At 41.3% G+C, this 13552-nt stretch overlaps 1 protein-coding gene across 9 annotated transcripts in view; it reads left to right on the top strand.

Annotated features, from left to right (window-relative positions):
* The window catches only part of SCARA3 (scavenger receptor class A member 3), a 65358-nt gene that overhangs the window by 43794 nt on the left and 8012 nt on the right, over positions 1-13552 (top strand). Inside the window, exon 6 of one of the 9 annotated variants that reach the window (XM_069071942.1) lies at positions 7521-8789. The exons of the other annotated variants lie outside the window; for them this stretch is intronic. Within the exon in view, the coding sequence (XP_068928043.1) occupies positions 7521-7570 (50 nt within the window). The 3' untranslated portion in view covers positions 7571-8789. Of the gene's footprint in view, positions 1-7520; positions 8790-13552 lie in introns of those variants that run through there. 9 annotated transcript variants of the gene reach the window in all.

Raw genomic sequence — 13552 nt, 5'->3', positions numbered from 1 at the left:
CAATAATTTTTAAATTACATCTCCTGGATTTATTTTCCAGGTCAGTTGTTTTTCCAGTGAGATATTTCACATTGTCTTCTTTTTTTTTATTCTTTTGGTTTTGTTTTATTTTTTCGTGATTTTTCATAAAGTCAATAGCTTCAATTTGCTCAATTCTGATTTTTAAGGAATTATTTTCATCAGTGAGCTTTTTTCCATTGGCCAATTCTACTTTTTAAGGAGCTTTTACCTTCAATGAATTTTTGTTCCCCTTTTTCCATTTAGCTAATTCTGCTTTTCAAGGCATTCTTCTCTTCATTGATTTTTGTTTCTTTTTTTGCCATTTGGTCTAGTCTGTTTTTTTAAGGTGTTATTTTCTTCAGCATTTTTTTGTGTTTAACAGGCTTTTCACTTTTTTTCATTATTTTCTTGCATCATTCTTATTTCTCTTCCCAATTTTTCCTCTACCACTCTTACTTGATTATCAAAATCCTTTCTGAGCTCCTCCATGACCTGAGACAAATTCTCATTTTTCTTGGAGGCTTTGAATATTGGAGCTTTGACTTGTTATCTTGTTCTGAGTGTGTGTTTTAATCTCCCTTGTCCCCATAATAACTTTCTATGATCACAAATTTCTGTTCTTTGCTCATTTTTCCAGTCTATTTCTTGACTTTTAGCTCTTCATTAAAATGGGGCTCTGCTTCCAGGGTGGAGGGTTCACCATCCCAGGTTTCAGGAGTTTTGTGCAACTGTTTTCAGAGATACTTCCAGGGATCTTTAAGTTTTCAGTTTTTCCAAGGTGGTATGATCTAAGGAGAGGTACCTTTGCTGTGGTCTTCGAGTGACTACAAGCACTCTTTCATGCCCTGGAATTGTGATGAGGGTCCCTGCTCCCCTACAGCCACAAGTTCTAATGTGCTAGTGCTCCTCCTTGCCCTGCGACTGCCACCCAATACTGAGACCCAGGTCTGAGTGCAGGCAAAGCACAGAGTCCTGTCCCCAGTGCCAGCAAAAAGACCCCTAGAATCTCCTTCTGATCAGCTGTTCAACCCCTTTACTATCTGTGGACTAAGCTCTGGAAACAGTTGATGCCACTGCTGATTCAGCAGCTCCCAAGGCCTGCTCCTGGTTTACTGGGGCCAGGACTATGCTGGCATGGCCTGTGCTGGCCTGTGCTCTACTCGCACCCACATGTGACAGACCTTTCCTGTTGACCTCCTAAGTTGTCTTTGGCGGGAAAATTATTTCACCCTTTCCTTTTGTGGGTTCTGCTACTTCAGGAATTGTTTTATAGCATTATTTAAAGATGTTCAGAGGGGTTTGGGGGAGAGCTCAAGCAAGTTGTTGAGTTTTTGCCACCATCTTGGCTCTGCCTATTTTGTTTTATTTGTGTGGAGTGAAGAAGTATATTAATAGGGATAGGGAAAAGACCTGATTTCATGGGCATACAGAATCCCCTGAATGAGGAAACTAGAAATATTCATTTTTTTTGGAGGGGGATCCATAACTGTGATTTCTTCAGTGTAAAGAACTCTCAGTATGGACACATCCTCTGCCCATGCTATTTGGTGATTCATCAGTAATCTCAATTAGTTGGGTAACTCAGCTCATCCTCTCCCTCTCCCTCTCCTTCTCCTCTCCGAAGGAAGATAAATTTTGATGGCCAGAAGCTGCTCACTTAACTTGGGGTTTACTGGCTAGATTCCTTCCTTCCTTCCTCCCTCCCTTCCTTCCTTCCTTCCTTCCTTCCTTCCTTCCTTCCTTCCTTCCTTCCTTCCTTCCTTCCTTCCTTCCTTCCTATCTATCTGTATTCTTTCAAAAAACCTTAAACCCAGTTCACTCTGAAGTTCATAGATTGGACCACAATAGGTCCCTGCCCTGGATGTATTTTGGGCCTTCCTGGCTTAGAGTGAATGTCAGTGGTAACTGTTTCTCTTTGGAACAGCAACCCTGAAAGTCTTCCCTTCCCAGCTTGATTTTTTTTTCTTTTTTTCTAATTAAAGAGGCCATCCCTTGACTCACTTCTTAAAGACGCCTATTCCCTGAATGGGTATTACTTCACTCTAAGTGAGTATCTGAAAAGGCCTTAATCTAAAAGGGGCCAGGGTCTTCCATTGCATCCTAGGTCATATCCAGTCATCCTGATGAATATCTGGTCACTGGATCCAGATGGCTCTGGAAGAGAAAGTGAGGCTGGTGATCTTGCACAGCCTCCCTCACTCAAATCAAAGTCAACTACAAGTCATGTCATCATTTCCCTGATGCCCCGGTCCTCTTTGAAAACGAAGGACAAAAACAACAAGTAATCTCAATAAGTATTTCTTTTGTAACTTTTGTCTAATCATTTTTTTTTAATTGAAGAAGACAGGACCAAATGCTCAGTGCTGAGACACCCCGCTAGAGACATTTTTCTTCTACCTTGTTCTTTCTGCCTCCAAAAATAAACACTTGAATATTGCTCCTTAAACAGGAACTTGTTCATCCTTACTCCTTACTTATTCCAATATCAGGTTGTAGGACGGAAAGAATGTCCTTTCAGTTGCTTCTGCTTTTCCTTCTTACCTGGATCTGGGCCCATCCTAAGCTTAAAGCTATACACATGTGTCTGCTTATTAAATCATAGAATGTTAAAGCTGGAAGGCAATTTGGGGAGCAATTAGCCCAACTTTAAAAATGGAGAAATAGGGGCACAGTGAATGGGTCCTGGAGTCAGAAGGACCTGAGTTCAAATCCAGCATCAGACACTTAACACAAAAAACTAGCTGCGTGACCTTGCGCAAGTCACTTAATCCCAATTGCCTTGCCTTCCCCCTCCAAAAAGCAAAAAAAAAAAAAAAATGGAGAAACAAATGTGGGCACCAAACAAGTGAGCTGTATTAACAGTGAGTTCACAATAGAAGTGGGACAAGATCCCAGGTTTTCATATTCCTAGTCCTTTGTTCTTTCTAATGAACCACTCTGTTCTCTTACCCATTGAGGCTCCACAACATACCCTCCTTATGATGTTCACCAACATCATCCCATCCTTTTCTACTGATTTGCCACACTCAAAGCTTCCTTGGATCCACAGATGTAAAAGCACAAGGTTAGGGGCGGCCAGGTAGCACAGCGAGTAAGAGCACCGGCTCCAGTGTTGAGAAGACCTGGAGATCGAATCCCGGGCTCAGACACTTAGCACCCACCCAGAAACACTTGGCCGTGTAACCTTGAGCAAGTTACTTAACCCCAATTGCTAAAAAAAAAAAAAAAAAAAAAAGCACAAGGTCACCTGTTGCATTTATACCAGTCTCTTCTCTCTGTTTCCAGAATGAAATTCTTGGGGGGGTTTAAAATTAATTTATTTTAAACTTAAATAAACAATAAGAAAAGAAAAAGAAACATATAAACTTAAATACAAAATAAGAAAAGGAAAAAAAAAGCATTGCCATGTGCACAGCAGAACTTAAGAGAGGATTCAAGATATGAGATATAGATATCAATAAATTTGCATTTCAAGAAAACCTATGTAATAAATACTATGCTTTGTGTTTAGAGCTGTGCATCTTTTCTTTACTTCCTGTGAGTTTTCTTTTGTCCCCTGCTGTGCACTTTTTACTGTGTTTTTTTTTTCCCTTTCCTCTCCCACCCCACCCCCCAAGATGAAATTCTTTGGCAGGTGATTTACTGCTTCCCTTTACAATCACTCTGCCTTGAATGTTTATTTCCCTGTCTCCTTGCTGAGGAAGCCATTATCTTAATCTGTCTCTAAATGAGCAAATAGGGCTGCTCCCAGAATGCTCACATTCAGGCCCAGTGAGCCCTAATGTCAAAATCTTCTATTTCAATACATCAAGGATTTATGATACCCAAGCTGTGGTTGCTCCATTTTTCTATGTCTGAGTAAATGATCTTCTCAAGTTGTGGTTGAGAAATTCCTTGGCCTGGTGATAAACCTCCCCAAACTTGGCCATGTTGGTCCTCACCCAATAGGCATACCAAGCCTTCACTTAAACTTGTAAAATACAAACTCCTTTCTTTAGGATTTAAAGCCTTTAACAATCAGGTTTCAACCTATCTTTTCAGTCTTATTATGTACAATTCCCCTTCACAGACTATCTCAACCAGACTTTTCTATTTGCTATTTCTTGCTCATAACATTCTGTCTCTGAATCAATTGATCAGTAAGTATTTCATAAATGCCTACTGTGTGGCAGGCATTGTACTAGGCACTAGGGATACAGATATAAAAAATGAAACAATCCCTACTCATGAGGAACTTATAAAGTGGGAGACAAGTGTATACAAAAATATGTATGTGTACCCCACACACACACAAAGTAGTTAATATAAGGTGGTTTGGGAGGGAGGGCACTAGCAGATGGGGGAATCAAAAAGCTGAGTGTAGAAGATACTGTTTGAATTGTCCCTTAAAGGAACAGAGTGATCCTATGAGGTGGAGAGGAAGGAGTACATTCCAAGCATCAGTGACAAGCAGGGAAAAGCCCAGGAGATGGAAGATTAGAGAAAAGACCGGCTTGTTGGATCATAGACTGTGGGAGAGGGAGCAAAGTTCGATCAGGCTGGAAAGATCGAGTCAGGCCAAACAGGGAAGAGCTTTGAAAGAAGAGTTTATATTATACCCAAGAGGTGATGGAAACCCACTGGAGTTGACTGAGTAGGGAATTCAGATGGTTTGATCTGCATTTAAGGAAAATTACTTCAGCTTCTTCACATAGGATGGACTGTCATGGTAAGAAATTTGAGGCTGGAATACCAATTAGGAGACTATTGCAATAATATGGCTAAGAGAAGATGAGGGTTTGAACTAAGGTGGTGGCTTTGTGAATAGAGAGAAAGGGTTTTTATTTTGGGTTTAAGAAATGTTGTAGAGGTCAAAATGGCAAGATTTGATGGCTAATTGAATAATTGGGGTCAGAGAGAAAGAGGAGTTGAGGATAATGCTAAGGTTATACACTTGGGAGACTGGAAGGATGGTGATGCTTTTGAGAGAAATATGGAATTTTCAGAAGAGGATAGGATTTAGGGAGAAAGCTAATGAGATGAATCTTGGATATATTGAGTTAAAGAATTTTGCAGACATCCAATTTGAAATGTGAAATAGGTAAATGGTGATGTAGGTCTGAAGCTTGAGGCAGAGGGGAGGTAGATGTTGTGTGTACATGAGGGGGGGGAGAGAGAGAGAGAGAGAGAGAGAGAGAGAGAGAGAGAGAGAGAGAGAGAGAGGGAGAGGGAGGGGGGGGGAGAGAGAGAGAGAGAGAGAGAGAGAGAGAGAGAGAGAAACTCATGGGGACCAAGGAGGTTATTGAGAGAACAAGGTAGAGGGATAAGAGAAGTGGAATTGGGATAGATTCTTAGAGAACCTCCAGAGTCAGGGAGTATGATATGAATGATGAATCATCAAAGAAGACTGAAAAGAAGCAATCAGGCAAATAGAAACAGAACCAGGAAAGAAGGGTCACACAGTGAGCAAGTGTCTGAGGCCATGAAGTCATTGTTACACCTCCCATGGAGCTGGATATGTGTTCTGGCTGGTGTGATATAACAACTCCTGATTGGACCCCATGCCAAGGAGATTGTATTGATGGCAGAGTTCATGCCCAGACCCAAGGGAGGTGCCACAGTCTAGAAAATTAGGGATTCCCCCTCACTCTTTTTATATACCATTGAGGAGCCTGAGGCCCAAAGAGATTAAATGAGGATCTCAAAGTCCCTACTCTTGTTGACTCCAAGTCTAGCAGTCTTCTCTCTGCACCACCTAGCTGCCTCTAGAGGTCACCTAGACTACTAGGGTCCAACTCAGACAGAAAGGGGAGCCACTAATCCACACATAACAGGCTGTGTGTTGACTTGGGTTTTAAAATGTATTATCTATGTTTTATTGTATTTTTATTTATTTTGTTAAGTATTTTCCAATTACACTTTAATATGTATCAGGCCACAATGTGGGCTGTATATTTGACACCTCTAATCTAGACCAACCTCTTATTTTACTAGTGGGGAAACTGAGACACAGAGGGGTTAAGTGCTTTGCCCTGGGTTATACAGCTAGTAAGTACCTGAGGCAGGTTTTGAAGTCTTCCTGACGCAGTCCAGTTTCTCAAATGATTATTTCATGGTGCCTCTCTAGAGGCAGGGGAAGACATTCCAGGTAGCAAAATCAGTGTGAACCAAGGTTCAAAGTTGGACCTGTGTACATGTTTTAAGAACTGTAAGGGGACTGATAGTGATCTGGTAGGCAATTGTTAGCTAAGAACTTAAGTCTGTCCACTCTTAATATGACTCATTCTCTGTCATCCTATCTTTATAATAAAAAGACAAGAATCCATTCTGATTGTATGCAGATACAGAAACACAAGAATCTGTCATCTAGCTGCTAGATGGAGCATTCTTAGCTAACTTACATCATTAAACCAGGGAATTACAAAGCTTGGCAGTACCTTGGCTCTAAGTGAAATAAATAGTGACAATTAAGCTCTGATCATTTCATTTCCAGAAGTTTACACGTGAGGGACCAGACATCTGTGCCCAATCATACTGAGAATTCCAGCCTTAGATACTTGCTGGAAAGAGAAAAGGAAGTAGACATCTTGGACATCTATGCTTCCAATTGTCCACTATAATAGTCAACCTAAAATACTTTTCTTTCTCCTTGATTCTCTTTATTTACCTCTAGACATTTCACCCCTGAATTCCTGTGTTATTTCAGCAGCATCATAACCAAATGGAATGAGGGGTATACGAGGAATTGAGGAGGGGTGGAAATTATTAAAGGGACATGTTCAACCACTTTGCCTAGTGTTGCATTTTTGCAACTATGAAGTAGAAAGCAAACAAAAATTCTGCTAAAGACACTTGGGCACCTTTTTGAAATTGGGAGGTTGCTACCAGTCATAAATTCACACAAATTCCATTCATATTCAGGCCCTTTAATTTTTTTTTTATTATTCCATAACAAAAAGGAAAAACTCGGAGTCTATATAAACAGAGGATAGAGTGAAACCAGACTGAGGTAAATACAAAATCTGTCCTTCAAAATCCCGTTGTTATTGCTTTTAATCTTACATCCTGGGCTCACAGAAAAAAATAAAGAAAACTCCCCTCAAATTCTGTTGACTTTTATGCAACTAGAACTTTCACACTGTGGTAGAAGTGACTTATATATGTGCATAAATCTTTGAAAATGCAACTTCTATGTTTGTATAAGGGCAGGAAAGCAGAGGTCCAAGTAAATATGAATACTGTTCTTCTTTGGGAAAAACTGCAACTCTATAGTTGAAAAATATGGGTGAACTTTAAATATAATCCACAGAAAATATTTTTACTGAAAAAGACTAACTGAAAGACCCCAAATGGAATGGGATACAAGGTCTTCTTCCTTTCCTCCATGTCAGCTGATAGGGTCCCCTTAAAGTACAAAGATTCCATCCATTGCATTCCCTCATCAAGAAAGGGCCTGAGAGCACTTCTAAAATCATACTGTGACTTAGAGTGGGGAATGACCTCAGACAACAAGGTCAACCCCTTCACCCTTCATTTTACAGATGAAGAAACCAAGTCCCAGAGGGATGAAGTGATTTGTCCAGGGTCATGAAGGTAACAGACAGAGGAAGGATCTGAACTCCAAAACCAATCAAACTATTTCCATTGAACCAAAGCTCCTGGAATTCCTCGCCCTGGGACCTCCATGTGAAATCTGATTATCAGCCAATGGGTATAGAAAAAAACAAATCAGTTCTTCTTTTCAAGGAGCTTATACTTTATCAGGGAAAACAACATGTTCACATATAAATAAATACAAAATAAACAAAAGGCAGTTTGAAAGGGTGAGACACTAATATCTGGGAGGATCAGGATAGGCTTCGTCTAGGAGGTGGCATTGAAGCCAGACATGGAAAGGGGCTGGGAATTGGTGCAGAGGTCTATAAAAAGGCACGGAAGTGAAAAATCCGGTGTCATGTGTGAGGAAGAGCAAGAAGGCCAGTTTGGATGGACTATAACGTGCTTTAAGGACAGTAACGTGACTTGACCAAGGTCTCTACTAGTCACTGGCAAAGCCAGAAGTAGATCTACTGGCTCCACTCTCTTTCCCCTAGTCCACACCATCCAAGAGTCTCTGCCTTGATGTTCATTTCCTGTATGTGCCACTAGTGTTCCCTGGCCTTGTAATCTCTGTCCCAGCAGCCTGGAGGGCTTGGGGCTCAGAGCAGCCCCTGCCTAACCTCCCACCCCCTAGTTTCAGCCATATAGACCACCCACTTTTCCCAGACTTGAAGTCATTTGTGGACTGAACTTAATGGGCATGAATTACTTAATTATAACTTCTGACTTCCTGACTCTTCCTTGGTAATTAAGGGGCCTGCTAGGACTCATGTGTTTTCTGTTCACTTCTTTCCCTGCCTCCTGACCTTGGTAACTCCTGATGGCACCCTTCACTTCTGTGCTCTGAATTCCCTTATGCCCTGTTGATACCCCCCAGAAATCCTCCTTTTCCCCTTTTTCCCAGAACTGGTGAGCTAATGTTAGCCTTAATCCCTCCCTCCCCTTCCTGACTTGATGCCTGTTCCCTATCATTTGGAAACAATTGGGGTTTCTGTGGTAAGAAAGGCTCCATGAGGGGTTTCGAGCTATGGTGAATGATCAACTTCTAGTCACATTCCTAACTCGTCTTTCTACCAGCTTAATTATAGCTGGGAACTTCCTCCCTGAGGTCCAGCTAGTCACAAATTGCTAGAAATGCTGACTTAAACCCAGGGTTTTCTGCTACAATGTCCTAGAATGCTACGCTTCATGGCTGGCATATGGAGTGTCAGAGAAGGACATCTCCTGAGCTGAGAAAGAAACTTTAAAATTGGCCCCATATACATTCCAAAGAAAGAGAGAACATGAGCTCCTTTTTCCTTCCAGGTATTATCAAGGACAGTAAGTATAATGCCCAAGATAGGCAGAGTGCGTCCGACCGTTGGTGGGGAGGGGGATGTTTCTGAGGGGGGAATAAGGGAACAATTATACTGGCAGCAGCTACTGTAAGTGTGAGACTTACATAGTCCCTGAGATCATTCTCCTACCCTTTTCCCCAGCACTGTGGCATTGGTTCCTCAGAGCTTAGGCACATTCCCTCTATCAGGGTTTAAGGGTACCCTGAGTAAGGTGTATTTTTCTAGCATTTTCAAGTATTATATTGTCTTCATTGCCACAGCCCTCACTCTCTCAATGGACAACCTCTAAGGTCCTTTATCACTCTTGGGCTCAAAAACCTTCCATGATGTTTCCCTGATTACAAGATTCAATCTGAATTCCTCAAACTAGTATACACATTGACACATTCTAACTCCTGTCAAGCAATGAACAAGTATTAATTAAGCACCTACTAGATACCAGGAACTGTGCTAATGACTGGGGGCACAAATACATAGAATGAAGCAATTCCTATTCTTAAGGAACTTACATTCCACAGGGAGAAGACATCGTGTACATATATGTGTACAGCATATGTATGTAGGGTGAATAAACACAAAGCAGTTAGGAGGAGAGGGTGCCAGCAGTTGGGGAGATCAAGAAGGGCTGCATGTAGACAATTGTGTTTGAGCTGCTTCTTGAAGGAAGAGAAAAATTCAGTGAGAAAGAGGTAAGAAGACCCCATTCCAGGCCATGGTAATGGCCACAATGTGGAGCACAGAGATGGGTGATGGGGTACAATGTATGAGGAATAAAGAGAAAACCACAGAGTACAGGAAAGGGAGTCATGTATAATGAGGCAGGCAGAGAAAAGAGGTCAGGGCCAGTTTCTGAAGTCTGAAGCCAAAATTTCAAAAGGTATTTTCTCCAGCATCTCCTGCTGGAGTTGAGTAGGGATTGGTAGAGGGCCTGGACCTGGGATTTCATTGTCATAGGAGACTCCCAGGTGAGAAAACTCTCTCCACCAGTGCAGTTCACACCTCTGCTCTAACTTGTCTTAGAGAGTTGTCTCGAGCAGTGATGTCAAACTCAAATAGAAATGACCACTAAACTGTACATAAGAATACCTGCTGCTGGGGGGGGGGGGGGGGGGGGGGGGGCAGAGCCAAGATGGCAGAGTGGAAGAATACCTGCTGCCAAATACTAATTTAGAAAAACACATGTTAATATTGCATATATTCTATTGTATTTTTATTTATTTTGTTAAGTATTTCCCAACTATATCTTAATCTGATTGGGGCTACTCTAAGGAGAAGGTTGGACTGCATCTTTGATACCTCTGGTCTAGAGAATTGAGAAGTCAAGTGACTTTTCCAGGGTCACACACTCAGCTGGTATCAAAAGAGGTTCTTGTGGCTTCAAGTCCAGTTTTCTAACTAAAACACAAAGGTTGCCAAGCTTATTTGGCCTTTAAAAAATTACATAGCATCTCCCTGGAAATCTACTTTCTTTAACCCTTTAACTTTTTTTTTTAATTTGTATCATTTCAAAAAAATACATACTTTTTAAAAATGACACATCTTAAATTTACTAATTTATTGTAAGTTCATAGGTTTTCTAGCATTGAAATTTTGATTATGCAATTTTGCATCATGTAACCATATAGTATCATATTGTAGACAAGTCATTATACGCACATATTCCTGCCAACGTGCAGTGGACTTCCCAACTACGTGCAACATGCTTGACTGCCAACACTTGCTTGTTAAGACCTGTTGGAGGACTTAACCACTGATCAGTTATAACTTGTATTTTGTGTATTTATTTGGAAAATAATGTAATCACTACAACTTTAACTCTGTTACATAGCAGATGAAACATGTACAAATGGTTTTTCAAAATTATCTTATCTTCTTTCCTTATGCTTTTACCACCCCCTCATTTTTATTCAACATCCCCAAACTCTACCTGAGGCTACTACCACCCCCACTCCCACCCCCCCAATAGTTCCAGCACCCTGCAGGGGGCGGTATCACCCACTTTGGGAACCTATGAATTCTACCATAACCTTTCTACTGGTTAGTAAGGGCAGGAAATTCAGAACACAGTATCTGAGACAAGGGTATAGAGAATGATTTTTCAGCTTTCACCCTAGGCCACTGACCCACTAGTGGCTCAACTAACCCATAAAATTAAGGTCTAATTCCTTCCAGTTCTGAACATTATACATAGATCAGTACAACCATATGAGAGTATTCCATCTTTCCACGTACACAGAAGATAGGACACCACTACTCTGGGTCAGTGGCAGCTGCCTCATTCTTGGAGAAAAATATATAGAATCTTTAACACCAAATACAGGAGGTGTGCATTACCAGATACTGTAAGGACAGAGAGCCTCTTGGGCAGGGAATACTTCAAAGAGCTTCTCTCCAGAACTTTTGTTGTTGATCAGTCATTTCAATCATCTTCAACTCTTTGTGACCCCAGTTGGGGTTTTCTGGGCAAAGATACTGAAGCAGTTTGCCCTTTCCTTCTCCTGTTCATTTTACAGATGAGGAACTGAGGCAAACAGGGTTAAGTGACTTTCACTGGGTCACATAGCTAGTAAAGTGTCTGAGGCTGTATTTGAACTCAAGAAGATGAGTCTTTCTGATTCCAAACTTAATGCTCTCTCCACTACACCATCTAGCTGCTAGAGAGCTCTGAAATAACCTTCTTCAGGTAGAGGCTGAGTTACCTCAGTCAACCAGCAAGCAGTGGAGGTTTCCACCTTAATCTTTACAATCTGTCTTCACCATGCTCTGAGTAGGCAAGACCTTATCCTCTGCCTCCACAGCCCTGAATAGCAACAACGGCCACAGAAGATGAGTGTGTTTTCCTGCAGTAAGACAGGTAGGCATGAAAAGAACTGGCACCTGCAGAGTCTATACTATAGCTGAGAGCCTCACTGCTGCTGCAAAGAGAAAGTCCTTTCACTAGAGTTTGTACAAGTAAATAAACAGGGTTATCGAGATCAGAAAGCAGCCACCTGGGAAAATAAGAGTGACTTCACAGCATCAGAGTGACAGACGTTTAGAGCTGGGAGGGCACCTCTAGCCCCAAAGCCCCAAACTGTTTCAAACACACATAGAAACAGGCTGCAAGGAGAACTGACTCTACTTCAAAAATACTTGCAGACATTTAAAACCAACCTTAATCTGCTTATAACAAAGGTGCTGAAGTTTCACAAATAAACTGAGCAACTGGTTTTAGGCTCCAAGAAGTCCTTATGACACTATAAGGGGACTGTGATTACATGATTAAATGTTGAAAAGATTCGCCTCTAAGTTCCTGCGCCAATGAAAAGAATCTCCTCTCTGCCTAATAACTCCCATTTACACAGTGCTTTAAGGTATTGTGTTGTTGGGGTGGCTAGGTGATGCAGTGAATAGAGCACTGGCCCTGAAGTCAAGAGGGCCTAAGTTCAAATCCAGCCTCAACCACTTAACACAAAAATTAGCCCTATGACCTTAGGCAAGTCATTTAACCCCAATTGCCCTACCCTCCCACCTCCAAAAAAAAAAAAAAAAAGGTGTTGTGTTGTTTTTTTTAGATGGGGGAAGGCAGGGCAATTGGGGTTAAGTGAATTGCCCAAGGTCACACAGCTAATTAAGTGTCAGATGTCTGAGATCACATTTGAACTCAGGTCCTCCTAACTCCAGAGCTGGCACTATATTCTCTGGCCACCTAGCTGCCCCTGCTTTAAGGCTTGAAAATAACTTTATCTATATTAATTCATTTGGTTCTCTCACAACAATCTTGTGAGGTAGGTGCTATTGTTGTCCCCACTTTATGGATGTGTAAACCGAGATTGAGAGAAGCTGCTGGGCTGGCCCAGCGTCACACAGCTAGTAAAGATTTAGAACCTGTTGAGAGGTAAGGTTGGGCTGCCCCTACATTGCTGCATACCCCTCTCCTCTCTGTGTGCTTGGTGCAGTGTTGTGGCTTGAAAACAACTGGGAAGTAGTGAGTTCCACAATAGACATTTTACAAATTATTGTTATTATCATCATTATTTATAATTATTATTAAAATTAACATTTCTGAAGCTCCTCCTGGGTGCAGAGCATCACCCTAGTTGTTGGGAAGGGCATTTCACATAAAGGCAGGGTGTATAATGAAAAACATTCTGATTTTGGAGTCAGGAGATCTGGCTTCTAGTCCTGGTTCTGTTACTTTCTACAAATTCGAAGCAGTAAGTGAAAGTACTTTGGAAACCTCCAAGGACCCAGGCAGGCACACCCTGAATTAGCCTGCACCACTTGGCCTTGTAACAACATTGTTAATGCTTTATAACCAAAACCTATTGCAGAGTCATCAAATATTGGCATAACATCACTTGGCCAATGAAGCCAATTAGGACATTTATAATATTGCCCCTTTTGCAACTAAGTGTCCTGGACGATATTTTGGCTTAACATCATGTTTTTGTAAAATTGATTAATAATGTTAAGTGGGATAGGTCTATAAAAATACAAGCTATGAAAACATAAAACAAAAACATTTTTTGTTGAAAATAAATGGGATGGGGTGGCTAGGTGGTGCAGTGAATAGAATCTATTCTGGAGTCAGGAGGACCTGAGTTCAAATCTGGCCTCAGACACTTGACACACTTACTAAGCCGTGTGACCTTGGG

Source organism: Petaurus breviceps, unplaced genomic scaffold (genome assembly GCF_028583685.1).
Source record: "Petaurus breviceps papuanus isolate PSGF00001 unplaced genomic scaffold, PetGlider_PUasm1.0 90845, whole genome shotgun sequence".
Lineage (NCBI taxonomy): Eukaryota > Metazoa > Chordata > Mammalia > Diprotodontia > Petauridae > Petaurus > Petaurus breviceps.
The sequence above is the reverse complement of the archived record's forward strand: the minus strand, read 5'-3'. Positions and strand labels throughout refer to the sequence as shown.